Source organism: Amblyomma americanum, chromosome 3 (genome assembly GCF_052857255.1).
Source record: "Amblyomma americanum isolate KBUSLIRL-KWMA chromosome 3, ASM5285725v1, whole genome shotgun sequence".
Lineage (NCBI taxonomy): Eukaryota > Metazoa > Arthropoda > Arachnida > Ixodida > Ixodidae > Amblyomma > Amblyomma americanum.
Window position 1 is genome coordinate 164,060,005 of NC_135499.1, and position 27,446 is coordinate 164,087,450.

A 27,446-nucleotide genomic window follows, 5' to 3' on the forward strand; every position below is an offset into this window, starting at 1 on the left:
GGCCGCTGTGGCGCTGCGGCATCGATGCTGCGATTGGTTTCGTATTCGAAACCTCGCTGCTTCAGAAATGCCGATTAGCAACAGAAATACCAGCCAAACGTAGTATTGCACGAAAACCAATACTAAATTACTCCTTTTTGTCAATTTTCTCTGCTAGCGATAAGTAATACTCAAAGAGAAAGACATATTTCGCTTTGCTTCGTGCTCTACGTCCTAGTGGAGCATCATTTGTTGCCTTGGAAATATTATTAGCGTTTTGCAAAAAAAAAAAAATGTAAATTGGTTTTGAGGAAAGGAAATCACTCAGAAACTGTCTCACATGTCTCGGTGGACACCCGAACCAAGCGGTAAGGGATTGCCGCACAATATTTCAGTAACTGCTAACATTGAAAAAAATCGCAACAAGGAAGAAAGACAACCCAACCATTTAGTCAGGTGTCCATACGACAGCTAGGAATATCAGCTGCTTAGATATGCATTTGTGCTAGATGCGCTGCACAACTTTTACCAGTCAATGTTCTTGAACGGTCCAGCAGTATAATTTTAAAGCAGACATTCTACGTAACGGCCCAGGGCGTGGCCTAAGCGCGCAGCTAAATCGAGCACCGTTGACGCACACGTACGGGTGTTTGTGTGGTCCGTTAGTTTGTGTGAACCTTGCAAATCTTCCCACTCCTAATTTACCTTATAAATCTAGTTCCCACCCTGTGTTGTCACCTGCCTCTGCTGCAGTTTAATATTTCTCTCACTGACTGGCCTACATCTTTACCCTCCAAAACTAGTTTGATTTTGCATTAAAGTAAGATATGCTTTGCGTATCATTAATTCGAAAGCCTTATTTAATCTTTATGGCAAACAATATTGTTCCTCGTAATAGCAGGATCTATTCCTTAGCACTTTTAAACTCTATGCAAAGTATATATGCAAAAATATATGACCTTTACAGTGAACAAATATCTGTTTTTCGTGTTTTAAAGCATGCACTAAATGTACAGACAGGAAACGTCGAAAATAACTCTTCGGTGAAACTGAGCAACACAACACACTTAACAGAATCACACTAGTTTTTGGGTAAAGTCCTATATACATTTCTTGTTAACTCTATACCAAAATTCATATTGTTTCCTGTTACATCTACAGCCATGCCAGCATCCTGGAACTAATTACCTTGCATAACAGCTGTCCTCTTCAACAATGAAGTGACATTTCCTTTTAGCACAATGGCTCGCACAAAACCAGTTCTATATTAAGAACCTTAAAGATCTCCTGAAACAACTTTTCTGTGCATCCTTCATGCCATACTTACTACTGATCACCACACAGTGGTAGTAAGAAGTTCATCTGAAGCTTATCGCAGCACCTCATATATGCTTAGAGTACCGCGAAATCTCTTTGCATCAACACTAATAAAATCTGCGAAGTGTTGTCTGTGCTAAAATAACCAATACCCAAGCCATGCAAACTTTCCCTCTGTAGAAAGATTTTTATTTGATGTTCTTGTGTAATAAATAAGATCATAAAACAGTTCCCAACTATGTCCACCATAATCATATGCAGCAGCCTGCAAGACGCAGAAGGGAAAAAACCTTGCGACTAAATGTTTCTCACATAATTTCTACAACCATTTCCACAAAAATGATACCGACGGAAAATGGTATGTCTCCACTTGTCACCCCGTGTGTTGTGTAGCAGTTACCCTTGCAGTAAAATAGTGCCAAAGGCCAGCACAAAGTGTAAGTCACGAGGTTGAAAACGATATCAACAAACAGGAAACCAAACAAAGAAAGCCCCGAGGGTTTCTCAACTTGTGTCCAAAGTACCTGAAATGTAATTCATGTAGTATCTTGCAAACAACCGCTACCAGTGCAACCAAGCCATTGTGAACCAGCTCGGCAGGTCTGCGTACAACTACTTGACTGTCCAAGTTGAACCATTACTCTTCCCAATGCACTAATAACATACTCTCAAAATCATAACATCCACCAAATGCTATTGCACCTTATCCAGCAACAAGTTGTCTTTGTGCAATTGGAAGTCGCCAATTCTAGAATTTCACTGGCACGCTGTTGTCACTCCATGGTGTAACAAAAAGTACAGTAAAATGCACGGTCACAAAAGGCTAAGGTAACAACAGATCACACTCTGCATCAGTATGTGTCATTGTACGTGTCTTACAGCACTATTTTGGTTTGTTATGAAATCGATAGTAACCAGCTAGCCCAACTGTCAGTTCTCTTTACTCTTCCTCACAACTCCACTTACACTGGCAATCTTCTCCCTTCAACAACTGCTTGCTTTAGGCATGTTTGCCTTTCTGTGCTCTAGCTTCTGCTTGCAGTAAACACTCCAAGGCACAAGGATGATTGTAGTGCAGTGGTTTCGCTATTCATAATTATGACTGACGATACAATGCACCACACAGCACGGTTTCAATGGTAGCCTTAGACATCACTTCGTAAATGCCCACCAGAGGCACTTTTGGTTGGTTCCTTCACGCATTACCATCTCAAACCCCTCCGAAGTCTCCTCTCTCAATTATGCACACTTCCTCACTCTATGGAGCTCAGCTACAAACTCTGCATGGACACCTGAAGTGGCTACAGTTCAAGCATAACTAATACTGCACTTAGAGCGCAACTTCAAACACACAATGATGCACACTTGTATAATGAGCAAACTAGTCATTGCCACTCATCCCAAGTCAAGTAAATTAAGTTAAAAGACTAGCAGACATAAGATGTCATATTTTCTTCTCCCCCTTACGACTACTTTGAGGCATTCAACTGATCCAGAATAATTTGAAAAAGTATTCAGTCTCCTTGGTCAAGCTTGGCCAAAATTATAGCTTGGCATGATGTCAGCAGATTCACATACCAAAGCTGCACGTTGGCTATTAGGGGCACTATAGGACGGGGCTCTGTATTAATTTCGACGGCCTCATGTTTTTTAACCTGCACTGACATCGCACAGCACACAAGCATTTTCGCATTTCATTTCCACTGAAATGAGGCTTCCATAGTAGGGATTCGAACCTGCAACCCTGGGCTAACAAGCAGGATCCCTTAGCCACTGCACCACCATGATGGGTAAAATTAAAACTCAGATTCAGGGTTTAATTATTCACTAGCATTATTTTCCTGCCAAGTCATTGGGTAATAATTAGAGCATAAAATCAAAGAGCAAGTACTCATTAAAATACATTTCCCTTGAAGCCATTCGGCTAAAATTAGAGCTCAAGATCAACAAAAAGATAAAACGCACTGCATTTAGATCAAAATGCACATGCAGGCTGCATTAGCTGAAGATGTACAAGCACCCCTAGAAGTTTTCAGAACATGGAAGTCTTCAAAATACTGATTTTCCTTACTGCCTTGACATAGCCTTGCAGTGAGGGGTGCACAGCGCAGGTTGCAAAGTGCAGGTTGCACAGCAGAATGCACAGCACAGCCTTCAGTTCACTGCTACATATGCTCAGCTTGCCATAAAAAAATTGACATTTTTCATGCCTTGAGCATCCTGAAAACATCAGTCAGCATCTGTACATTGCACACAAGCTAAGGTTGATCTTTACAGTTGCAATGGTAACTCCTTCACTCTTTCATATAAAGTAAGGCCACATGACACATGAAAGACACGTCCCAAAAGTCAAGTTCCATTCAGCGAGGGTTGTCCGGTTCACCAGTCATTGGCCTCATCATAATCTGCCTTGAGGGTGCTCAAAAGAACATCCCTTGCTCTCGGTCGGGGATCTTCTTCCAAGTCTGTTTCAACAGCCCCAACTTCTGAAAGCATCCACTCCAGTTCTGATAGAAGAAAAGCAGAGAAAAAGAATTAAAAGAAACACTGAAATGACAATTGAAATGCAACATCATTTCAACAATAAAACTTTGCAAAATACCACTCCAAAACTGCATGAAAGCCTATGAAGTGGATCAAGTACTGAGTATAATTTACACAGGAAATAAATTCTGCTAAAAAGCAATGCTGATCAGATTTAGCTAAATGAAGCTAATGGTTTATGTTTATGGGCGTTTAATGTGCCAAAGAGACTCAGGCTATGAGGATTGTCGTAGTGGAGGGCTGCGGATAATTTCAACCACCTGGGGTTCTGTAATCTGCACCGACATCGCACAGTACACTGGCCTCCAGAATTTCGCCTACATCAAAATTCGACCGCCGTGGCCGAATCGAACCTGCATCTTTCGTGTCAGCAGCCAAGCGCCATAAACACTGAGCCACTGCAGCGGCTTTCATGCTAATGAACAACAGTAATTTACAAGAGGCATCTCAAATAACATCAAATCCACCACTCAAAAATTATCATGAAATGATTCAGATGTGTTACTTTTTGAGGACATAAAGAAGACACACCTGAGGAAAGGCCAGCAACTAGTTTTGCCTCTAGACCCCAATCATAATTTTTATGAAAAGGAAAATAAACATATGACCCGCCTCCAGCATTGTTTTTCCAAGAAAATGGCAGGTTTTTCTAGAGATACAGTATTACATAAAAACAGGACCATGACAAAGGAGTGACACACACAGGCGCATGGTAACACAGTGCGTCGAGTGTAATGCTCGCAATATATACACGAAGAACCACCCACAACACACAAAAACACAGGCCTAAAAACAGGACAATATCCTACTGTCGCTTTCTTCATCGCCAGCCTGGAATATAAGCAATTTCTTTTGTCACCTAAGCAAAGGAATGGTACTGACACATTACAACCCTTCTTTTGAATCATGCAGATTTCATACAGCTAATGCATATGCTGCTGAATTTTCCTCCAAAGAACCTTGTACTGATCACTGTTTGAGATGAACTTACCCCTTGACACATGCAAAGCAATCACACTGCTTGATCCTGCCGGGACTGCTGTGGGATGCTCTCTTCGGCGATCATTTATGCCATAATCTCTTTGTCCCACATATTACAACCCACAAGACAGGAATTTCGTAGACAAATTTACCCTGCAGCCTGTTAATTTGTTTCCATGCCACTTTTCACACTGCACTGCCACTCAGCTTCTTCATTCACTTTCAAGCAGAGCTTTAAAATCTCGTTGGGCACAGTAAATGTTAGATGTGCAGCAGCATACAGTTGGTGCCACATACATACATGGAATGATAGCTGTCGTACATAAAGGGTCACCTAAGAGAGCACACCAGAACAATCGAGGCAGCATCGGGCAGCTTGCCGACTGGACATCATGGAGTAAGTGCATGAAGTAAGTGCACCACAACTTCTCAGCAGAACAAGTTTTTCACAGATACAATCTGCAGCGCATGCAAGAGCTGTATGAAGCCTATGCGACACACAAGAATGGTTCATAATGTGTCAGCAATTCGGCCCTAGCTTTGATGACAAAAGAAACTGGTTATCTTGAAGGCTGACAGCGGAAAAAGCGACAGCAGGATGTCATTCTGTTCAGAGCTTTCTGCTTTGTGTACTGTAGACAGTTTTTCCTGAATTTATTGCAAGCACTCCAGTCAAGTGTATTCAGTTGTTAGTCAGGCATGTGTCAGTAGTTCACTTGTCTCAATCTCGTTTTTGCATGCCTTTCTGCTAGAGGTCATCACTAACTGGCCCAGCTACTTTCTGTGCACGGAACAGGCTTTCTACATTTTTTTTTTTCACTCCACTCATTACTGCTTCCACAAGAACTAATATATAATATCTTGTAAGGCCCACACTAATGTATGAGCCGCACCCCCTGCTTTGTAGTAGATAACTTAGAAAGAAACCGTTAGATGTTCTTTTTTAATATGTGTATAAGGCTGCAACTTCAAAATTCACACCCGAATTAAAAAAAAAAAATTGAGGCCCTTACATTAGTTTATACAGTAGGTAGGAAAAAAGAAGAATGTGCAGCCCTTCCATGGAAGCAAATATGCCGAGGGTGAAGTTTAACAAATATGACAAGTATTACAGGAAGGAATGCAGCATTAGAAATTTTCTTAGAAAATGTGGCAACATCTACAGCACCCCTGTCAATGCTCACGGTGTCTCCTTACTGTGTCTCATCCTTGCGCTGTTTCAAGTATGATCAGTAACCAACAAGCCCAATTCACAACACTTATGTGAAATATTGACAGCCTGTCAGTTATTATGCACAGCTTTTACGTTCCATCCAAGTCAGCATAGCTAACAGGCTTTTACAAAGAAGCTTACTATTCTCACCAATATCCCTCACAATACCATGTTGTATATATGCTAACTAAACACAAATAAACTACTTCGATTCCATAAAACACAAAGAGTCAAGGTGGCAAATGCCATCTGTGAAACTTCTGATCCACATCTGCACACAATGAAGATTATTTTTCGTGTGCACCGAAAATACCAGGGCAGGGTATGCTGGAAAAAACATGTGCAGCCTCACAATAATAATAAAAAAAAAACTTGTGTTCAGGAGTGCCAGTAAAGAACACATAATAAGCAGTAAATAACAACTGCCATTTTAACAAAACAGTGTCAGCACCAACGTGTGTATAGTTTTCAATAGTGCAGTTAACCATCTGTCTATTTCGCTAGCTGAAAAAGCACTCCTGTACAAACTTTCTTGAACCTCATAATTTGCCAAATTAGTGAACAACTTGTTTGACATGTCCAAAAATGACAATACATCAACGATTCCTCTATGTTTTTTTTAGTGTCAGCTGCTATGCGTTAGACAATAACTAAAACTGTGAGCTGAAGCAAATGCAGCAGGATACTCTCTGCTTCATCTCACAGATATGACCAAATACATTTCAGAAACGTCAGCGGATGTAAATAAATGTAATGTGCTTTGCTTCCTGAAGGCGTTTTCTTGCTGCTATTTTCCTCACTGAAAGCCAAAATGTGACATTAAGCTAGCTCTTGCTTGCTGCAACAGTTGTAAAAGAATGCAAGATGAAAAAGAGAAATCAAGGCTTAGTACAGTGTTTGATATAATGCCTTCTTGTCAGGTAGCAACACAGCAACAAAATCTGTGGTCACAGGCCAACTTTTAACATTAGTTGACATTTCAAAACTTGCACTAGTTCCACAACTTTAACCACCATTTTCACTTGTCAGTGACGAACTGACCAAACATTTTTCTGCTAAAGAACGAAGCTAGTTCCAGTGAGCTCACATTTTGGTGAACTGCACAACATGCAACAATGCAAGCTCAGAAACTAATCTATGAAGTACAGTCCTGCCCCATTATTACGACCGCCGTTAATATGGATGACTCTAATTATGGGCAGTTTTTCTGGGACCAAACTTTTTCATTGTACCTACGCCTCCTTAATATGTAAACTCGCTGTCTGGACAATGGAGAAGGTGAAAATGTACAAAGTCCATTGGGACCCATGTATTTTTGTCCCGTTAATAGGACAGCTATGTGAACAAAACCCAATTGCCTCTGCTAGATGTTCCAGCCCTTGTATTTTGGGTGCAGAACACCAGCGAAAGACAGCGCGAAAGTGCAAACGCCGCAGTAATGACCTTTTTGTGGGTGTGTGGCTTCATGATTTACAGCGGCAAGGTGCCCTGTCGACAAGCCTTACCATTAGCCGCATTGCATAAATGGCTGCGAAAAAAATTTTCTGTCTCCTACGTTGAAAACTACATTCAGTAGCTATCAGCCGAGCGAGTACAGAATTCTTGGGATGTGAACAGTCACAGCAGGAAATACCCCATCACACCAAGAGGTACCATAACGCACCTCATGGATCACTCGGTGCTCCAAACGGGCTAAAACCTGCACAGCATGACTTTAAAGATAATGAAGACTCGAATAGTCCCCTTTAGCTTTCATTATAGCCCGATTTCCACTTCACTGCTTGCCATTATGAAGAGAAAAAGTCCATAATCATAAACTGTCTTTTTAGAACATTTTTGTTGTTTTTCTCCATGATTCGTTCTTACGCACGACTTTCTTTATGGGCACTTTTGCTTGGGAACCAAAGTGTGCAAATTAACGAGGCATGACTGTATAATATAAAGTGATTACGAATTCCAGTTCTTCTCAGTGACATGATCAGAAACCATGCCAAGCAGTTTTGCGCTTCTTTTTTCTCACAAAATTTGCACAGACAAAGCTGCCTCAATAGTGTACAATGGCATCTGAAAAGAAGTAAGGTCTCAAACGCCACTACAGGACATACCATCCACTTTGAGCTTCATGCCTCTGAGAGCGTTAGGGCCAACAAACTGCTTCTTGAGTTGACCATCGCGGTAGACAAATATGGTTGGTAGGCTGTGATCTGGATAGTTGGGGATGCAGTTGGTTGACACGCTCCGCAGAAACTTGGTGGTTTTGAACTTTGGTGCCAGTTGGTTGAGGTGTTGGTTTACCAGTGTGCAGTACGGGATGCTGCAAAGAAGGCACGCTGTGAGTGAGAACCAAGAAATGCTTGCATAGCCTGCAGTCATTAGACCGGACACATCCTGCTTTTGAAGGCTGCCTAAAACAAATCATTGATCACAACAAATAATTCAACTCATAATCACCTTACAAATGATGTCATGAATCGCACTCAGCTTAAATTTCTTTTCCTATTTCATTCGATTAGTGCCTCTGGAAGCGATGTCTTGCTTGCCAAGACCATGTAATATCACTGCATATTTGTTTCTTTGCTTTGTAGCCTTACGAATTCATCTATAAGACTCCAGCTGTAACTGCCAGTGATCACCCTACTCTTGCAATTGTATATTTTTAGATGTATTATGTGCTTACATTGACTGCAGGCACTGTTATCGTATCACACAATCCTTTTTTGCTTCACATGTAATCTCTGTAAACAATGGAGTGAAGTTTGCCATGTCTGTTTTATGCACCAACAAGTCTGTTGAGTTTATTTTTTCTCCTCTATTTTCACTCACAGCAGAGAGCAAGAAAGATTTACAACTGTGGCTGAGGACACTCTAGGGCAAGGCATACTGACAGCACCTGTGGATGCTGGGAAGTGGGGATGACAGCTTTTTGCTTCCATACCGTTCACTAGTGCAGCCAAGCACTGACGCAGTAATGAGTCACTTGGGGCTATGTCAAGCTCCCCAACCAAACCCTGCAGTGCTAATGCATGGAGGAAGGAGTTGTTGCATGTCTTTCACTGCTCAAACCCATATCACAGTGTGTTCTTATGCTTACTGCCAAGACAATGGGTTTCCGCTTGTTGGTACTAACTAGTGCAAGTTGGAAGGCTGAGCACTGCTGTGGATACTTGGTGTGTTCATTGTGCAGTAACATGTATAGATAAAAGAGCGTCGCTAAATGACTTCTATGCGAGATGGTCATAGAATGGCCGGTCATGGTTTAAACATCAATAATCAGTTTACCCAAGAAATCACTGCTCTGCGAGGCTGCAATGATGCATTGGTTATACGTAGTGTTTTGAAATATTTTGGGCACACAGGAAAATGAGAGTGTTCTGCAAGGACTGTAGGCATGACTTTGTAGAATGGGAATAACTATAAACTGGTTGTTGTCGCTACCAAGGGTGGGGATGCAGTGCCTAAAGGAATGAGTCTTGACGGGATCTGGGGCCGATTTCGTGAGGCTTCCGAATGCATCAGTCATTTGTAAATTGTTTTTCTCATCTCTATTTCACTGTTGTAAATAAACACTTGAAGCTTTCACTCAGTTGGCTTAGAGTAATGTAATTTACCAACTACGGACCCGCAAGACATCTTAACAACCAACCATTAATCTACCTTTCCCTCAATACCATCCAGAGGGAAACTCAACTTATGAGTAAGACAAAACAAAGTCTAGTCAAGAGCTCCAAATCATTCTAAAGTGCACTTGGCATGCATTCAACCATGCCGGCATTTGCTACATGTGTAGCCTGCACTTTGCATTAAGATCCAGAACCTCCTTGAAGATCTCAACGACTTGGTGCTATATCAAGCCAAAGCTACGAAAAGTTCTTTCAGACCTCCAGGCAACCTCCAGATCAATGTGGCAACAACATGCACTGTCTATTCTCTAACGCAAAGAGAGGAACACTCTTAGTACCAGCAAGCTGCTCACATCTCCAAAGTCACATTTTAATTATCCACTCCAAAACAGCACTTTTTCACGTGCCATACTGAGGCACTAGAAATTACCATCACTATTAGTTGCTTGTCATGGTAGTTCAGATTTTTGTTCAGGCTGAAAGTCAACACTGCAATTTCGCATGCTAGGCTTGCACTTAGATGGTTACAAAAGCCAAGATGGTTACAAAAGCCTAGGTGAGATACAGCTAAAGGTACACATCCTGCAGCCATCCGAAAAAGGTTCTGCACTGTTAGCAGAGACCACCTGAACATGTCCGTACTCGTTGTGACAAGAAGAAATGCCAGAATGAATGCCACACAATGAAAAATGAGAAGTTTATAAAATATGCATGTTTTCTAAGTGGTGGCTGAACCCCAGTTCCCTAGAGAACTGTGGTGAGAAATTGTACAATATTGTCACTGATAAACGGTCGAAGCACTCAAACCAGGTTCAATTAGACGTGCTGGGCGTGCAAGACAGCAGGGAGCTCGAGCGAGGAAGAGGATAAAAACCCCTAGCCCCTAGAGTGCGCAAGGCATGGCAAGTCCCATCTAAAACAGTTCGGCCGCAGTATGGCGCCACTGGATTGATTGGTACTGTGGCATTACTCCCCCTCTCCGAAGGGCAACGACTCGGTGCCGCAACAATGAGAAGCAGGAAGACAAGGGACGTCGCATGTGTCCGGCGGCTGGTGTAGACACGCCTGAAGCGCCAGCGGGCGTGGTACGGCTTCATCCGTGCGACATGGACGACTTCGGGGGTTGGCCGTCCAGAGGAGCGAACTGTTCCCTGGGGGAGAACTTCACAGTTCACCTCACTGACTTGGTGGAGTACCTCGTAGGGGCCAAAATATCACCGTAGAAGCTTCTCAGAGCGCCCTCGCATGCAGATTGGGCTCCACACCCAGACTTGTTCGCCGGGCTGGTAACGCACTTTTCGGTGGCAGAGGTCATAGCGCCGAGCGTCGAGAACTTGCTGGTGCCGGATGCGCTCTCTAGCTAGTTGGCGGGCGGCCTCAGCGTAACAAACGAATTGGGCAGCACCTATAACAGAGGAGGTAGTGCTAGCTGGAAGCAGCACTGCATCCAGCATGGTTGAGGCTTCGCGACCATGTACTAAACGAAACGGAGTGAAGCGTGTCGTTTCCTGGACTGCAGTATTATAGGCAAATGTGACGTAAGGGAGTATGGCGTCCCAGTTCCGGTGGTCCGCATCGACATACATGGAAATCATGTCGGCGATCGTCTTGTTGAGCCGTTCGGTGAGGCCGTTGGTTTGAGGGTGGTAAGCGGTTGTTTTGCGGTGACTGGTGCCGCTCAGGCGCATAACCTCCTGCGTAAGGGCCGAGGTGAACGCTGTTCCCCTGTCAGTTAAAACGATGGTGGGTGCACTGCGGCGAAGCACAATGTTTTTGATAAAAAAGTTTGCAATTTCGTCAGCGGTACCACAGGGAAGAGGTTTAGTTTCACAGTATCGGCTGAGGTAGTCGGTGGCGACCACAATGTAGCGGTTACCCAGTGAGGACTCCGGAAATGGGCCGAGTAAGTCCATGCCGACTTGATGGAAGGGGATCACGGCATCACGCTCCTTTGAATGGCATCACGCTCCTTTGAAGGGATCCGGTAAGGCGGCTGACATAACGGCCGCTGGTTGGCGTCGACTATAATTCGGTGCTTTGTGAGCGGTGTCTGCCTAACCTTAGAGGTCGAGGCGAAGAAGTCACAGAAATACTGGATAACGCTTTCGAGGCAGCGTTTCTGATTAGACGAGAGGTTTGGGTTCACGTCAGTTTTTATGGGCGTGGTCGGTGCCTCGACTGATGCCGAGGGACAGCACGCTTTGTCCGAAGCCTCGGCATCAGTCGAGGCATCGGACAAAGCGTGCTGTCCCACGAAGTCGCCCAGTTCTTCGAAATACGCAATAGCTGTTCTGCTAGGCAAGCACTGAGGTTCACAGCCAAAATTGGTTACCCAGAGCTCGGTTCGGCCATTGTTCAGCTCAACAATTCCGCGAGCAACATAGACCTGCCGACCAAGGAGCAGCGACATGTTGGTTTCAGCGATGCCACGAGTTCCAGTGATGTTGTCGCAATCCACGGTAACAAACATGCTAGCTCTCGATTTGATTAATACGTGGTCGTCAAAGACGCGTAACTTAGTCCCGCGTGGCTCGGGATCGCCGTCAACAGGGGGTTGAGTGGAAAATGACACGACAAGCTCCTGAAGGTTGATGATAGCACCGTACTCCTGAAGGAAATCCAAACCAAGTATCAGGTCTTTGGAGCACCCGGGCAGCACAGCACTGCAACCAGGGAAAGTAGCATCGCGGATCAGGATTCGTGCCGTGCAGGCGCCAATTGGCGTAACCACATGGCCGCCAGCGGTGCGGATCTGTGGTCCAGAGGAAGGGGTCAGAACCTTTCTGAGGGCCGTGGCTAACCGACTGCTGCCCATTACAGAAAAATCAGCGCCGGTATCCACAAGTGCGCTCACATCGCGATTATCAGTGATTACTGGGATTTCGGCAGACACCAGTCGGTCACAGCACGTCGTTGTCGTTGAGGTCGTCGGGTGAGGTCGTTGTCGGTCGGATCGTAGCCGCGAATTGTCGGGTGGAGGCTCTTGACTTGATCCAATAGCGGCGGCCCTACCCCCTGGGGACGCCGTTTTCAGTTTTCCCGATGTGGGGACACGCCTCTGAACTGGCTAGAAAAAGACGGGCGGCTTGGCGAAGAAAACCGCCTTGGGGATGGCGACCGGGACTGGCATCGCCGCGAGGTCATTGGCTGCACGTTATCGGACAGATACTGCTCGATGTCCCGCGGCCGTTCTCCGTAGTGTGGTCGAGGTGCGTAAGGTGAAAACCCCCTTAAGCCCATTCTGCGGTAGGGGCAGTGGCGGAGGATGTGGCCGGGCTCCCCGCAGTGGTAGCAGTACGCCAACCGCGCGCTTTGCTCATGGTGGACAGGGGCTCCTGCGGTATGACGGGTACAGCTGCAGTTGGGTACCGCGGTGAAGGCACAGGAGTGATGGGGGAAAAGGCTTGTCTCATTGGCCAAGGACGACTTTGTAGTGCTTGACTGTATGTCATCACATAGGGCGCTGGCTGCGGAGCTGATGGCGACTGAACAGCTCGCCGGACTTCATCTCGGACCACGTCCGGTATGGCAGCGACGCTGGCCTGTGGAGCTTCAAAGCGAAGTTTCTCGAGTTCTTCGCGCACCAGGCTCCTCACAAGCTCTCGAAGCTCCTCAGTGGGTAGCGACGTGGGCGTATAGTGGTGAGCGGCTGCTACACTAGCCTGACGGTCGTAGTGCGCACCCCGTCCTTGCAGAGAACGCTCCATGATTGTTGCCTCCTTGGCAAAGTCGGTCACCGTTCTTGGCGGGTCACGTACCAATCTGGCAAACAATTGCTCTTTGACGCCGCGCATTAAGTGGCGTACCTTCTTGTCCTCGGGCATAGCAGGGTCGGTGCGATTGAAGAGCTGCGTCATGTCCTCGATGAACATGGCGACGCTCTCGTTCGGCTGCTGCGACCTCGATTGCAAGGCGATTTCAGCCTTCTCCTTTCGTTCGTTGGTGCTGAACGTGGCTAAGAGCTCTCGGCGAAAGATCTCCCAGTTAGTGAAGGAAGCTTCGTGTTTCTCATCCCACGTCTTGGTCGAGTCCTGTAGTGCGAAGTACACGTTCCGCAATTTGCGCTCGCCGTCCCACTCGTTGAAGCCCGCCACACGGTCAAAGCTGGCCAACCAGTCTTCGACATCCTCAAACCTCTCACCATGGAATGATGGGGGCGACCGAGGTGTGTGAAGGACGAACGGCGGGGCATTCCCGGAAAGCTGACTTGTCTGGCTAGCCGTAGCGGACGTCATGGCCCTTGCTGACCTTGTGAGTTGGCCGAACTCTGGTTGTAGGCCTCGCAGGCGGCGGCTCGCCTTGTGGACTAGTGTTGTAGCCACGCGTTGGGAACTGACGTCAAGAGTGTCCTCGAGGTCAGCGTACATGGACCGTTACCCAGCACCTCCACCAAATATGTCACTGATAAACGGTCGCAGCACTCAAACCAGGTTTAATTAGACATGCTGGGCGTGCAAGACAGCAGGGAGCTCGAGCGAGGAAGAAGATAAAAAACCCCTAGCCCCTAGAGTGCGCAAGGCATGGCAAGTCCCATCTAAAACAGTTCGGCCGCAGTATGGCGCCACTGAATTGATTGGTACTGTGGCAATATCTATATAGAACGGTGTGTTTACAAAAACAGCCGCGAAATGAAAGACACAATGGCAAAGGCAAATACACTAACACAATGCATGACATGCCTCACTGCTTGCTTCCATGCCTACCAACAATGGAATGGGCACACAAATCAGCACTTGATCACATGGTACTGAAGAGCATGAGGATCACATTAAAAGCAGGAATGCATCACGTGCATGGATGAAAACCAAACTGGAAAGCAAAAGAGTAGCTATGCTGCATGCCCGCTGATAACTGCCACTGAAGTGCTGCAGAACAAGTGGAGGAGAGGAGCACGGGAAAGTTCAAGCAAGCTTGCGCAGATAACTGCTGCATGCCAGGAGTGCATCTTTTTATTCAGAGGGTTACTCTACTCAGATGTTCGAGATTTTGGATAAATTAAAAATTGTGCATCTAAGTGCATTCTTGCAAGGCTTACAGGCTTCATATGCTGTTAAGCATATTACGTGCTGACATCACTGACACAAACAACCACCAGCAAGTGTACACTGCACCTGCACAATGAAAAATCAGAGGCGTCCACAGGTGAGAGTCAACAGTACCTTGGACATCAAAAACCATCAGGAAGTCTACCACTATAAGAAATGACTGAAAGCATCTCTTCGTGCTCCATCTGTGCTCATTATGCGTCACACAGGACAGTGGAACCTAGCCAAGATGTTCTCACAGCACAGCAACCCCCCCCCCCCCCCCCAAACTGGTGAACTTGTTTGCTCATTCCCCTCATGGTGCTCTTCAGGTCTTTTTCAAGCTAGGACCTCAGAAGATTAGTTGAGTTTGTCTGCAGACACATACCACATAAGTATTGACTACCGCATCTGAAGAAGCATTCCATGCAGAAAGATGGAGAACTGAATATAATTAGCGACCACTAATTTGGGACAGGTGTATATTGGGGTTGGCTGGTCACTTGGCAGCCCCGAGTCATGTGACAAACTAGAAGACGATGAAATGTGCAGTGGCACGGGCAAGAGTGCTCACGTCAGGCCTTCAGCCATTAAAACCATTCCATCACCATCCTTCAAACTCTGTCTTCATCGGCTTGCCATCACGTAACAATATGATCATATCTTATTATGAGCTTCACTGCAATATTTAGCAACAGTCAAGTTACTTACAGAAGATTACTGGTTTTGAAGTATAAAATCTATGTATAGGCCCCCAAAATATTTATTACTGCAAATGAACATCACAACGAGGATGCTCTGCTTAGTCTTTCAGAAGAACTTCAATTTGGTTTAAGGGACACTGAGGACAACACCATACAATTTTTGTTCTTAATCACAATCATTTCAGCGGCTCTTTTGGGCTACGCCGATGCTTGTCCAGCAACAAAGGCTTACTTATGCCGAGAAAATTTGATCTAAAAATTTTTGCCGCCACTTGATTCAAACTAGTGACATCAAGACCAAAGAGGCCTTCCTAATCCCCATTTGGAATTGAATGGTGGTGCAGCCCAGCCACTGGGATCCGCGGCAAAAAGAAAAAAAAAAGAACGACCTTGACAAACCACAGATTACTTGCAAACCCGGCCGGTAGTGGTGACACCTGTATTACATTTCCAGATATTTTCTAGCTTATACAAGCTCAGATTACAGTGAAAGTACTTTCTCTTCCATTAAAATACAGTCATCTATTGATGCAAGGCAACTTCAATTTGTCCACTCTTTCTTAAGTTCGACTTCGTCACCCTGCTTTTCCGTCTTTCTCTCTCTCTCAACATTTTTCCTCACTTAGCCAACAGAATAACAGTATTGCAGTATTGTCTTCAATGCATGTCCTTTGTGTGTGTGCGTGTGTTTGTGTGTGAGTGAGTGAGTGTGTGTATGTGTGTGCGTGCATGTGTGTGTGCGCATGCGCATGTGTGTGTGTGCGCATAAAAATACTGCACCGATAATTACTAGTATGCCAAGCACCATATACTTGTGCTACATTATTACTAAGAATGATTTAGCACCTGAGGTCTACCCCTTCATGAAAAAAGCAGCAGCAGCATTTGCAAAGCCACAACCACAAACTCCAATGCTCAAGAAAATTATGCACTTAATGCACAAGAGTGGCCAAACCCAGGTATACATTTCCCTAGCTCATTAATGCATTTTGGTACAAGTTGCATCTACTGTGAATAAGCAAGGGAAACTTTTTGGGAAACACAGTGAAGAGTAATCTCACAGCAAACAAAAGTGGATCCTTCTAGCCAACAATGCATTTTTTCAGACAAGTATCGAGTTAATGAAAACTGACAAAGCCCTCGCTCTCAGAACCCTCTGTAACGTTTTATGCCGTTCAGTCTTACTCTTTGAAAAAGCGGCATCATAAAATTTATGGAAAGAAATATGAAAAGACCACCCATAGCAACTGATCACTAATGTATGCAAGAGATATGGCACTGTGTGGAAAGACCTTATCATTTAGGCTGCGTTCACTAATAAAGATGTACCCTAGCAATGAGTGTACAAAAGGCTTTACTGTGTCATGATGAGCAATGACAATGTGGATGTGGAATCGGGCTACATTTCCGAACTTTGCCTTTACAGGCACCTGTGGCCATATCTGCCAAACAAATGAGAAAAAATGCAGTTTGAATCGCCCTGTGGTGCCGCTTCTATAAAGCGCTACCTGTCTAGACAGGCCAGAAAATTCAGGCTGTCCAATGCACATTTGTCGTGTGTGTGCAACACCGGTTTCTCCATAACGTGAAACTCCACCAAAGTTGGTGAAAATGAATGTTCGTGACACGAGCACAGCTAGGCCAGAATATCAGTGCAGACGTTCAGGAGGCGGCTAACACAAATTAAAGAAATGCAAGAAAGTACAACACAAACTGGTAAGCAGTTTCACTTAACCAAACTGATGGTATGCTGTTGAAGAAGGCTAAGTTTCTCACGAGCAGAGGCTAGGTAAGCGTTAAGATGCAGACCATTTACTGATTTTGGGAAAAAGGTTTCACACAATGTAACAGCACTGACGTGGCAACTGTGAAAAGAAAGGCAGTGTCTAGACATCCCTACAGCCACACACAATGGAATACAAACTATGAACTTGCAGCAGCCTCGGTCGTGAGCCAAACTGAGGCAAATCTGGCCTTAAGTACAGTAATGCAAAGTATCTTCATAATGAGCAAACTTTACCACAGAGGTTATTCTAACCAACAAAGTAGGCAAAACTGCCTCAAAGAAAACAGCAAATGACAATGTCTTCAATATTACTTGCAGCGGTAGTGCATGTACGCAGCAGCCAGTGAACACTTAGCAGCTATTGCAGCAATCAAAACTTCACTTATATAAAGAGGTGATCACACTTGTCTATAGAGTGCTCACACAGTGCTATGCAGGGGAAAAGAAGCTATATTTAGAGCAGCTACTAAGCTTCACAGATAATACTTTAGAGCAGCCAGATAAACATACAAACCATGTAGGCACAAGCACCTAGCCACTATCAAAGCAGCCGCATTAAGATTTCACTTTATTATCTCCGCAGCACACCACTTGAGCGTTTTGACAAGTAAGCTAACCTAAGTTCGAAGGAGAGTGACATCAAAGTTGTCATAATAAAACACCTACAAAGAACTGCCCATGGTCTTTGCAAAGCAAGCTCAGTCGATCCCAGTTATAACGGCCGCAGTTGTAAGGAATGCTCACTTATTACGAACAATGGCAGTGCTACCATCAAAATATGTATTAGGGCAATGGCATTGTGTCTCAGGTACAATGACCACCTATTGCCCTTCAGCTTGGTTAGAGCAGACGAGAAGGCGCTGTAAATTATGCCCCAGAGTCAAAAACCCCCACTTCTTGCAGGACCAGAGAGTACTGAGAGTTTCCAGGTTTACTGAGAGTCTCCAAGAGAGGCTCCTGAGAGTCTCTCTGATTTTGCAGTGACAGCAGATGTATGGACCCAAAACTAGACAGCCCAAACCGCGGCGGCCGCGTTTCGATGGAGGTGAAACGCAAAGGTGCCAGTGTGCTGTGCAATGTCAGTGCATGATAAAGATCCCCAGGTGGTCGAACCCCACCTTTCTTCCTTTCTTCTCTTAGTCCCTCCTTTATCCCTTCCCTTTCAATGTGGCTGTTCATTCAAATACACATACTCTTTGCTCGAATATTTTTATGACCTATGTGTACCTTGTCGAGCCCATTGAGCTGTGCTTATGCTGCCTAAAGCTCGCCTTTCCATTTACTTTATTAACTATGCAGTATGCAATGCATTTCCACTCCTGTCAGCTGGGCAACACATTGGCTGAAGCACCAAAACAGGAAATCATGAAATCTGTCTTATCTTTGCCCTTTTGACTGCCTCTAGTGAAAGGGCATAGAAACTGGAAATGGAAAAGGAACACAATAACTCATCAAGATCTTAATTAAAGATTTAAAACGCTTCTGAACGCTTATACATCTGCACATTTTGACTTATTCACCTGTACTCATAAGGTATTGCGTAGGATGTATATAGAAGGTAGCTACGAACAATTTTCATCCTCAGCTGTGCCAAAATAAGTCTTTGCTTCTGTATCTCATATTTTATGTATGAGAGTGTGATATGTAATAACAATCTTTTTATCCCTGTGTTTACTCAGTACGCTTGAAGTGCTCTTGCGATGTATAGCATTACATTTTTGTTCTTTTGTTTCGTTTATACGACACCTGAAGTTGAGTCGTTTTTTTGTCTTCTGCTGTTGCCTGTAAAAATGGGGGCTGCGGCTTTGTCAAGCTGTATTTTTTACAGCTTTTTCTGCAGCTCCTCTGTCCATATACCTTTGAGGCAGAAATAAATTTATTATTTATTTATAAAAATGAAAAGACTGTACAGTGAGCAGTTGAGAAATTGTCTTGCTTCCTATTCCAGGCTTCAACACTCTTGTTGCAAAAGAAAAACTGTCACCTTCAGAGTTGGACTCGTTCATGGTAGACACCCAGAAAAAAAATGCATCCTAGCACTGGCAAGATGCAGTTCATGCATGCTTCACGTCCAGAGCAGTGCTTTGTAAATCTCAATAGATGCTTTCTCTAGAGGACTGACTGATGAGATCAGTATCACTGAACTTTAACTCCCAAAGAAAAAAAAAAGAGATGTGTAACAAACAGAAAACATTACACATGAGTGTATCTGACCCAACATTTTTTTTGTGTTCTGTGTAATATCAAATGCTCACCCTGGTTTATACAGATGGAGAACAACCCAGACACCTTCGCCTGCCTTGTTCACCTGCTCCACATAATCGTCTGCAGATATATCTCGCACGTCACCATAGCGAGACTTCTGAAGTGTGGCCTGTATCTCCGCAAGGCGCTTCTGTCTGCAAAAAAGAATACAAAACTGGATGTTTTTTTTGTTCGGCTACCTTTCAGTTACCTTGAACTCATTTGAAAGTACAACATGTTGTAAGCGATAAAGTCAATTGTCTATTCCAAGTCTCTCAAGCATACTTTGAAAATTTCCCAGGAGTCATCAATGGGTTCCTGGAAGCCAAACTGCAGTGAAGTGGGTTTTTTTCAAGTGTCATGTGCATGAATATCCTAACATATACAAACAGATAAGAACATACAATTTAAGCCTTCTTATCTTTAATGTGTTGTTCATGTTCTTTCTTTACATGATACCAAAAAGGTGCTTACAGTAAGCAGCACATCACTATTAATCATCAGAAATTCGCTCCCAGACATGTGCAGGTCAGTAAGCAAACAAGTTGATTACCGCACACCACTGTTAAGGCTTCGTTTTTGTAGTACTGCACATATTTTGGGGCACTTGAAGTGCATTTCTTCCATGGCTCCTAAATGCAACACAATGCTGGGCCTGTACAAAGCATATGGTGCAGTGGCCAACAAATGAAGCACAAAACATGTGATGCAAGCCCACAGCATAAAACATATCTGTTGCTATGTGATGTCTGCAAAGATGATTTTCATTTGTATTTTACTAAAGATCTACAAAAGAGCTACGCTTCAACAACACTGCATCATGTGGCACAGTACAGCATCAAGCCAAGATATAACATTATGTACACATAATTTAAGTGTGCTTGCAACGGAGGGTGATATCAAATATGAAAATGAAAGAACAGTGAATTCGAGTGTTGAACTGTCTGATTATAGTCATATACAACTCAAGAATGCAGTAGTGAATTCCCCTTATGAATGCCGCCCAACCAATGGCTGCGACTGGTTCTCATGACGTCGTGGTTAATCCCTTAGCGTGAAATCGCAGATGACTAGCAGGTGCCTCCATGAAATGGTATTAACTGCAACGTCATAACAATCGACCAACGCCATTGGCTGGAGGGCTTCCTTAAGGGGCATTCACCACTGCATTCTTGAGTTCTAACCGACTACAGAAGGTAAAGTGGACCCACTGGAGCCCAACTCCACTTCACAGCTGAATTTTTAGACTTGTCTGCGGCAGATAACTAGCAGCATTTATAGGAGAGCTGAATAATAATGGAACATAAAGAGAAACAAACTGCAGCCACGACTCTAGGCTATTTTTGCAGTGAACAATAAAAGGCTACAACTTTTCTGCCAAGTGTGCTTTCGAAATTAGGACTGTTAGGTAGCTTCCAGGGGTACCACTATAAGAGGTACACAGCAAATATAGGTGCAAGCACTCCTTACTGCATTCGCTGACTTCTCAAATTATCTTTGCACTGACCTTGGTGATATGTAAGGGAACCTCTCAAGCAAATTAATTGGCAATGAAAAAAAAAATTGTTACACAGCCCTTTCAAAGGGGCCCAGAACACTTTTTCAAAGAGGGTGTAGTATGCATTTGATGTTGAAGTGAATGTTCCTGAACCTTCTCCAGTAAGACTTTTTGTAATGTATTTTGCAGAAGCTAAGCGTCTCTCCCCCTGCAACATCCCCCGTTCCCAAGAGAAGTGAAACATCATTGTTGGCGTAATCATGCCGTCGTTAGTATATCTCACTTCTTTGTTTACCTCCTGGAGCAGTTATTTCCAGTCACGACACATGCGATTGGCCGGGCCGTGAACACTGCGTGACCAGCTTCATCTGTTCCCAAAAATTAGTTTGTTTCACTCTGGCTGCTGTGTGACGTTCATGTGAAGTATAATGTTACCTGATGAAATAGCCATTCAAAACCTATACACAGAGCCACATTACTCAAAGAAAGCACTTGTTTTGAAAAAAAAAAAGCAAGCCAACTTTCGAGCGTGCTAGTGAATTCTCTGCTGCATGTGTACGTGATATATCTAGCTGAGATGTTCATGAAAACATGAATGAACAAACGGGTGAGTTTGAACCCTTTACAAAGGAACATGCCAATGCAATTATTCATCATCTTAAAAATATACAACTGAAGAAAATGATTATCAGACGCTCATGAAACTACGAAATATATATGCAGCCTTCCGTGTTGCATCACTTTCCCACAATTTAAATTATTTTAAATACAAGAACTAACCTGCCAGAGATTTTGAAGCAGTCCCTTCATATCAAAGAAACACTGAAGACAACGCCATTCAATTTTTTTGCGAGTAAGAGTAAACATTGGTTCTTTCTGGCTATGTTAGTGTTTTTTTTTTTTTGGAGCAAAGCATGCAATTACTTGGAAGAAAAGTAGATTTAGAAACAGAAAATTTTTCTCCCCACCACTCAATTCAGACGTGTGACGTCAAAACAGAAGGGACCCAGTAATCACTGTTTGGGAGTGAATAACAGTGTAGTCTAGCCTCAAACATCCAAGGACTACTACTTCTGATGTCACTGCAGTTTTCTTGTGAGAATGGCCAGTAGTAGCAACAGCTCAGTTTTACTTTTCGGCATATTCTAGCTAAAAAAAACTCTACTTGCAAAGAAAGTAGCCTCATTGTAATTATAATGTGCCAATCTACTCATAAAGAAAATCCAAATTTGTCCTATGTATTCTTTTAAGAAAAAAAATGCTACTCTTTACCACAGACATCAGAGAGCCCTGTCTACTGCTGGCATGTTCTGCTGTAGATATACATGCAACCAACAGTAGTTAGTTACTACAAGGTTCAATTACAACAAGCCTTGTCTAACTCACTTTTACAACCGTTTCATGGAACGAAATTAACTTTGGAATGTAACAGTAATGCTCAATGAAGATATATTTAGAATCAGACTGTTTCTTCATTAGAGATGCCAATGATCTCAGATTGAACACTGGGAATATTCAGCAAGCAAACTTCGTCTTTACTCATGGACACCAGGTACTGGCCAAACCTAAACTTAATCTCACTTGGTACCAAAAAAGAATGACTAACATAACTCAAAACAAGCTCTGAATAATACAAATAACATAAATAACATTAGGCAAGAGCAAGAGACTTCTCCTTTCTACAGCCTAACCTAACCTTGCAAATGTTCCTGTATAATAACACAGTGCTACATTAGAATGCTCTAAAAGTGAATGCAAAACATGCACCTGTACTCCTGAAGAACCTGTTCATCTTCTTCATCTTCAAGAGCTTCCAGTTCCTCCAAGGTCATGTCTTCAATGCCTTTTTGGGCGCCTGCACGCAATGAAGCATGAAAGCAACTATGTGAAGTGAAGGAAAAACTTCACACATAAAACACCTGCAGAAGAAACATTTTTGGGGGGCAAACAATATAAACAAACAAATAAAGTAAATTTCAGATGTAATCTAGAACCTGATCCTCCATTCTGCCTACTGTAATGCTCCAAGGACCGATTATGGGTTCGCAAAAGATAAATGAAATGAATAAGAAGTTCCTGAATAATGTTATTTTAGGCAGTTATTCTTTAGACACTTGAATATGCAGCATGCATTTTCACATCTTTTTTCTCATCTACAGCACATTTCAGCATCATCGTAAAGCCTCCACAACTGGTAACTGGCTGTCGAAACAAGCTTCAGACTGATGAGAAAATTGCAGCAGAGAAGTGAAGATAGCATGATGGCGAGCTATTTTCACTGTTAGTGGCTGGAGCCCATAAACAGCTAAGAGAATTTTGATAGTACAAAAGAAAGGACACCAAGAAAAAGGGGACGAAGTTTTGGCTCAAGAGTGAAAAAACAATCCGTACTATATTACGCTGCTAAACATGTACGTAACTTTTTCTAAACAGATACACACGAGAAGTGAACTGCACAGGTGAGCTGCAAGTATGAAACTGGTTCTTTGTCTTGTCTATGTTTTAAAATATTTTTACCATTCAATTTTTCATTAACTGTTGACTCAACAATGTTAACAATCTCGTCCTCCGTGAAGGTCTTCTCTGCTTCCTTTTTAGGTGGCAAAATTCCTTTTTGTCTGAGGATGTCATTCCACTGTGTGTCCTCATTGGGGTCCTGCAAAAGCCACGAGACAAAATATAACAAGCAGTCAATGTGTCAAGTGTCGAAAAAGCGCTTTTCTAGACCAAAAACCCTCTTTGATGAAGTTTTATGGCGTGTTAACGAGCTCTTTTTGTCCCTCACCATCAAAAACGCCCACATGACCAGGAGGGGGGGAGGAATCAGCACTTTCTCTTTTTTTCTCCCCCCCCTTCCCGCTTCTTGGCAAGAGATATACAGAGGCAGAGAGACTATATATGTAAATATCAGTTTAATTTGTCTCTAGTCAAGCGAATATTCTAAATGGAATGACCCCATGGTTCTTAAGATACTAAATAAATAAACAAAAGAAACTAAAAAATATGTAAACTCTTGGTACACAGTTATAATTCCCTTAGTCGAAGTGAGAAAAAACACAGGGTAATACAAACATTTCCACAGTAAGCTAACTATTCAAAATTTAAAAATGAATTATAAATGCTTCGTCTTTCAAAATGTCAACAAACTACGACACTTGACACAGAAACAAAAGAAAGAAACAGAAGTCAAGGAGCAAATATTGCAACAATGAAGCGGCAACATAGGCAAATGAACGCCGAATTTATCAGAGGAGATGATCTCAGGGGCTGCGACAGCTTGAAGAAAGCTGGCGTATTTTACTGTGATAAAGTTCACTGTCCTTCCTTTTATACAAAGGCTACCGCACAATCAAGAATGTGTTACTTCACACAGTTCACCTCTGAATAAAATTTTAAAGGTATGTTCACAGATGTAGCCACACAAACACATACTCTGGGAGTGAAGGCACAACCAACCGGTGTTGGTTGGTTGTGCCGAAACCCTCTCATCAAGCTGGTCCGCCACTCTGTGCAGCTCCAGCCTCAGCGATTAACTTTGAGCCATCCATTAGGCCCTCGAGGCGGCGGCAAGACAAGATCTCGACGTCCCCACGTGGGAAACCTAGGCCAGGTCACGCTAAACCTGCTAGACCTTCAATAAAGTTATTACTCCTATTCACAGTTGATGTTTTGGGTCAAGACATGACTTGGGTGTTCGAGGAAGGTTCGAAGCCTTAGAAAAGAGTGCATCAAAGAAGAACCTGAACTTGTAAAGTGGCCATTCATTTGATTACGCAGAGACTTGGAACAGGAGACGTTCGGAAAGCTCCCATTGCTTGTCAGACACCTTTATAGTGAACTGGACATAGAACTCCTAGTGTTGTCATTCTTCTCTATTGGTGGGAGACAAATCTATGTACCCGCAGCAGTTTAAGGTTGTGCTGTCCTTCCAACCTTTAGGCAACAGTAGTCCTTTAGTAGATTTGTCCAAACCGTACGAAAGAAGAAGGGGGGGGGGGGGGGGAGGGGGGGGGGTGCTCAAGCCCTCCTGCCCCCCTCCCGCGGTCGGCGCATATGGATATGGCGCCTTCGCACTAGCTCTTTGGCTACTCATGACAGGTATTTCAAGCAGGGGAGCATCCGGGGTCATACTGGGAAGGTTATACCTCGATGCTCTGAGATATCGGCTGCGCCGTGTACGACTAGTTGAAAATAAGAATGAAGGAAACAAAGAAACTTGTTGTGGCGTTCAGACGCAAATCCCTATCTTTCACTGGCTTTTGGTACCCCGGATTTCAACACAGCATCTCTGTCTGATTCCTGTGGAGGTTCCGTGACCGCTTTCTCACGAAGCTGCTGACAGGCATGTGAAAGCTTGACATGGTCCCAAGAAAACGGCGAGGGAATTTGAAATGATGGCACCGAACGCCCGAACCCTCAGGTCAATGATCAGCTGTAGAACACGCATATTTCCTCAGCCCGCCAGACTGTGTAACAGGCTAACCACGACACGCCATGCATAAGACAACTCCTAATTTGGACATGCACAGAACGCCGACTTCTCGGTGGAAAAATGCGGTCGAATACCCATTCCAGCTTACCGCCATGGCAATGATTCGTGCAGGTGTAAGTGCAGCAGCTGTTTTCACTTCCCTGGAAAGCAATCAAAGGATCACGATAGAAAAAAGCTTTTGGGGGCACTTTAGCCTCTCAGATATCACCGCACGTCACCACGCGGAACCGCAACCGAGCGCCCAGCCAGCCCAGCCACACCTCATCGACACCAACGGCAATTACGTCATTTGGCGTCATTCTGCCGTCATCAATGTGTCATTATCTAACTTACACAAAAGCTTCGCGAGTGCCTTTAAAGGTAACAAAATGAATCAACTTTGCGCTGACCTAACTACTGCACAAGAAAGAACAAAATCAATTTTCAACGCAAGTGGCGCTGTTGTCGTGAGCGATGTTTGTTTCAATAAAAACTGCCAAAGCGCCAAAGAGATCGCACGCTACGCTGTCTTGTCTAACTTGACTACCGCCCTATTTCGCCGATCTCGCCTACTTTTGCACCTTTGGTCTAATCTGCAGGTGCTCAAAAGGTCGGCTTAGAGTTTCTCTCTGACTTGGTTGAGCTGAGGCTAGATGTTTCCTCAATCTTGGAGTCAAGACGGCGCTTAATTTGCAAGAAAAATCTGGTGTTACTGCGGTTGTCTTCGCTGAAAGTCAGGAACCTCCCGATTCCCTGTTATCTGTCGTTGACATTCGACTTGGTACTGTGCTGTATGGTTGCTCGAATAGGTACCCCCTGTCCGTTCGCAGCTCCAGACAGGCCGCCAGGCGCTGCGAAAGGAGCAAGTGACACCTACACCCATGCCCACACCGCTATTTGACGCGTGCTCGGCTAGCGATCTTTCTGGCCGCGCGGTTTCGCCTGGTTTCGCTTTCGCCCGTGTGCGCCCTCACAATTCCTTGAGCTGCAGCGGGACTTCCAAATGTTGGTATGGATATTACTTACGGCGGGCTGCAGGCCTCTCAATAAATAAGGAGCCTAACAGAATTATTTAAGAAGTTAATTATACAAAATTAACTACACCTCCGACTATTCTATGCCGAAAAAGCGCTCTTCTAGACCAAAAACCCGTGTTTAAATATTGCTTACAATCACAGGTGCAACACCTTGTATATTGTGTAGGGCCCTTCGTTTTCGGGTTTTATTTTTTCCGAAATTCGAGGGGAAGTGTAGAAATCAGACGCAATTTTTGGAACCTCGATTCGGGTACATATATATATATATATCGCGAAACTTTTCATTAATATATATATATATATATATATATATATATATATATATATATATATATATATATATATATATATATATATATATATATATATATATATATATATATATATATATATATATATATATATATATATTAATGAAAAGTTTCGCGATTCTGGTTTTCTGCGGTTATTCTATCCACCATAAATATTCTACAATTGCCGCTCGTTTTTATGTGGGCCTTAATTCCTCTAGTTTTTCTTGTTTTCGTAAACACAAAGATTAGACGATACACAGCTGTTTACAAGATCAGTTTTTTTTTTCCTCGTTCAGTGCAATTATTTCGTGGTTTACATTTGCTCCCCATGTGTAGGTTGTGCAGACTGAGAAAATATCCATTCAGAATTATAGCACAGTGGTCATTTTAAACGCACAACAGGAATGGAGCCCGACGCCAAGTGTGGGTAGCGTTTAATAATCATAATAATAATTGGTTTTGGGGGAAAGGAAATGGCGCAGTATCTGTCTCATATACCGTTGGACACCTGAACCGCTCCGTAAGGGAAGGGATAAAGAGGGAGTGAAAGAAGAAAGGAAGATAGAGATGCCGTAGTGGAGGGCTCCGGCATAATTTCGACCACCTGGGGATCTTTAACGTGCACTGCACTGACATTAAAGATCCCCAGGTGGTCGAAATTATGCAGCGTTTGAAATATTCATGCCCATAAGACGGCCGGTCTGTGTATATATATAATCACCAAAAATTGAAGAA

At 43.7% G+C, this 27,446-nt stretch overlaps 1 protein-coding gene across 1 annotated transcript; it reads right to left on the minus strand.

Moving 5' to 3' along the window:
• Positions 1-1,463: 1,463 nt before the first annotated feature.
• Positions 1,464-25,660, minus strand: viaf (viral IAP-associated factor). Its single transcript, XM_077658615.1, has 6 exons — positions 25,491-25,660; positions 23,428-23,566; positions 22,678-22,765; positions 19,424-19,567; positions 8,140-8,348; positions 1,464-3,803 (listed from the first exon to the last, which is right to left on the minus strand). The coding sequence occupies exons 1-6, from the start codon at positions 25,494-25,496 to the stop codon at positions 3,676-3,678; spliced, it is 714 nt and encodes a 237-aa protein (XP_077514741.1). The 5' UTR covers positions 25,497-25,660; the 3' UTR covers positions 1,464-3,675.
• Between the last annotated feature and the right edge of the window lie 1,786 nt (positions 25,661-27,446).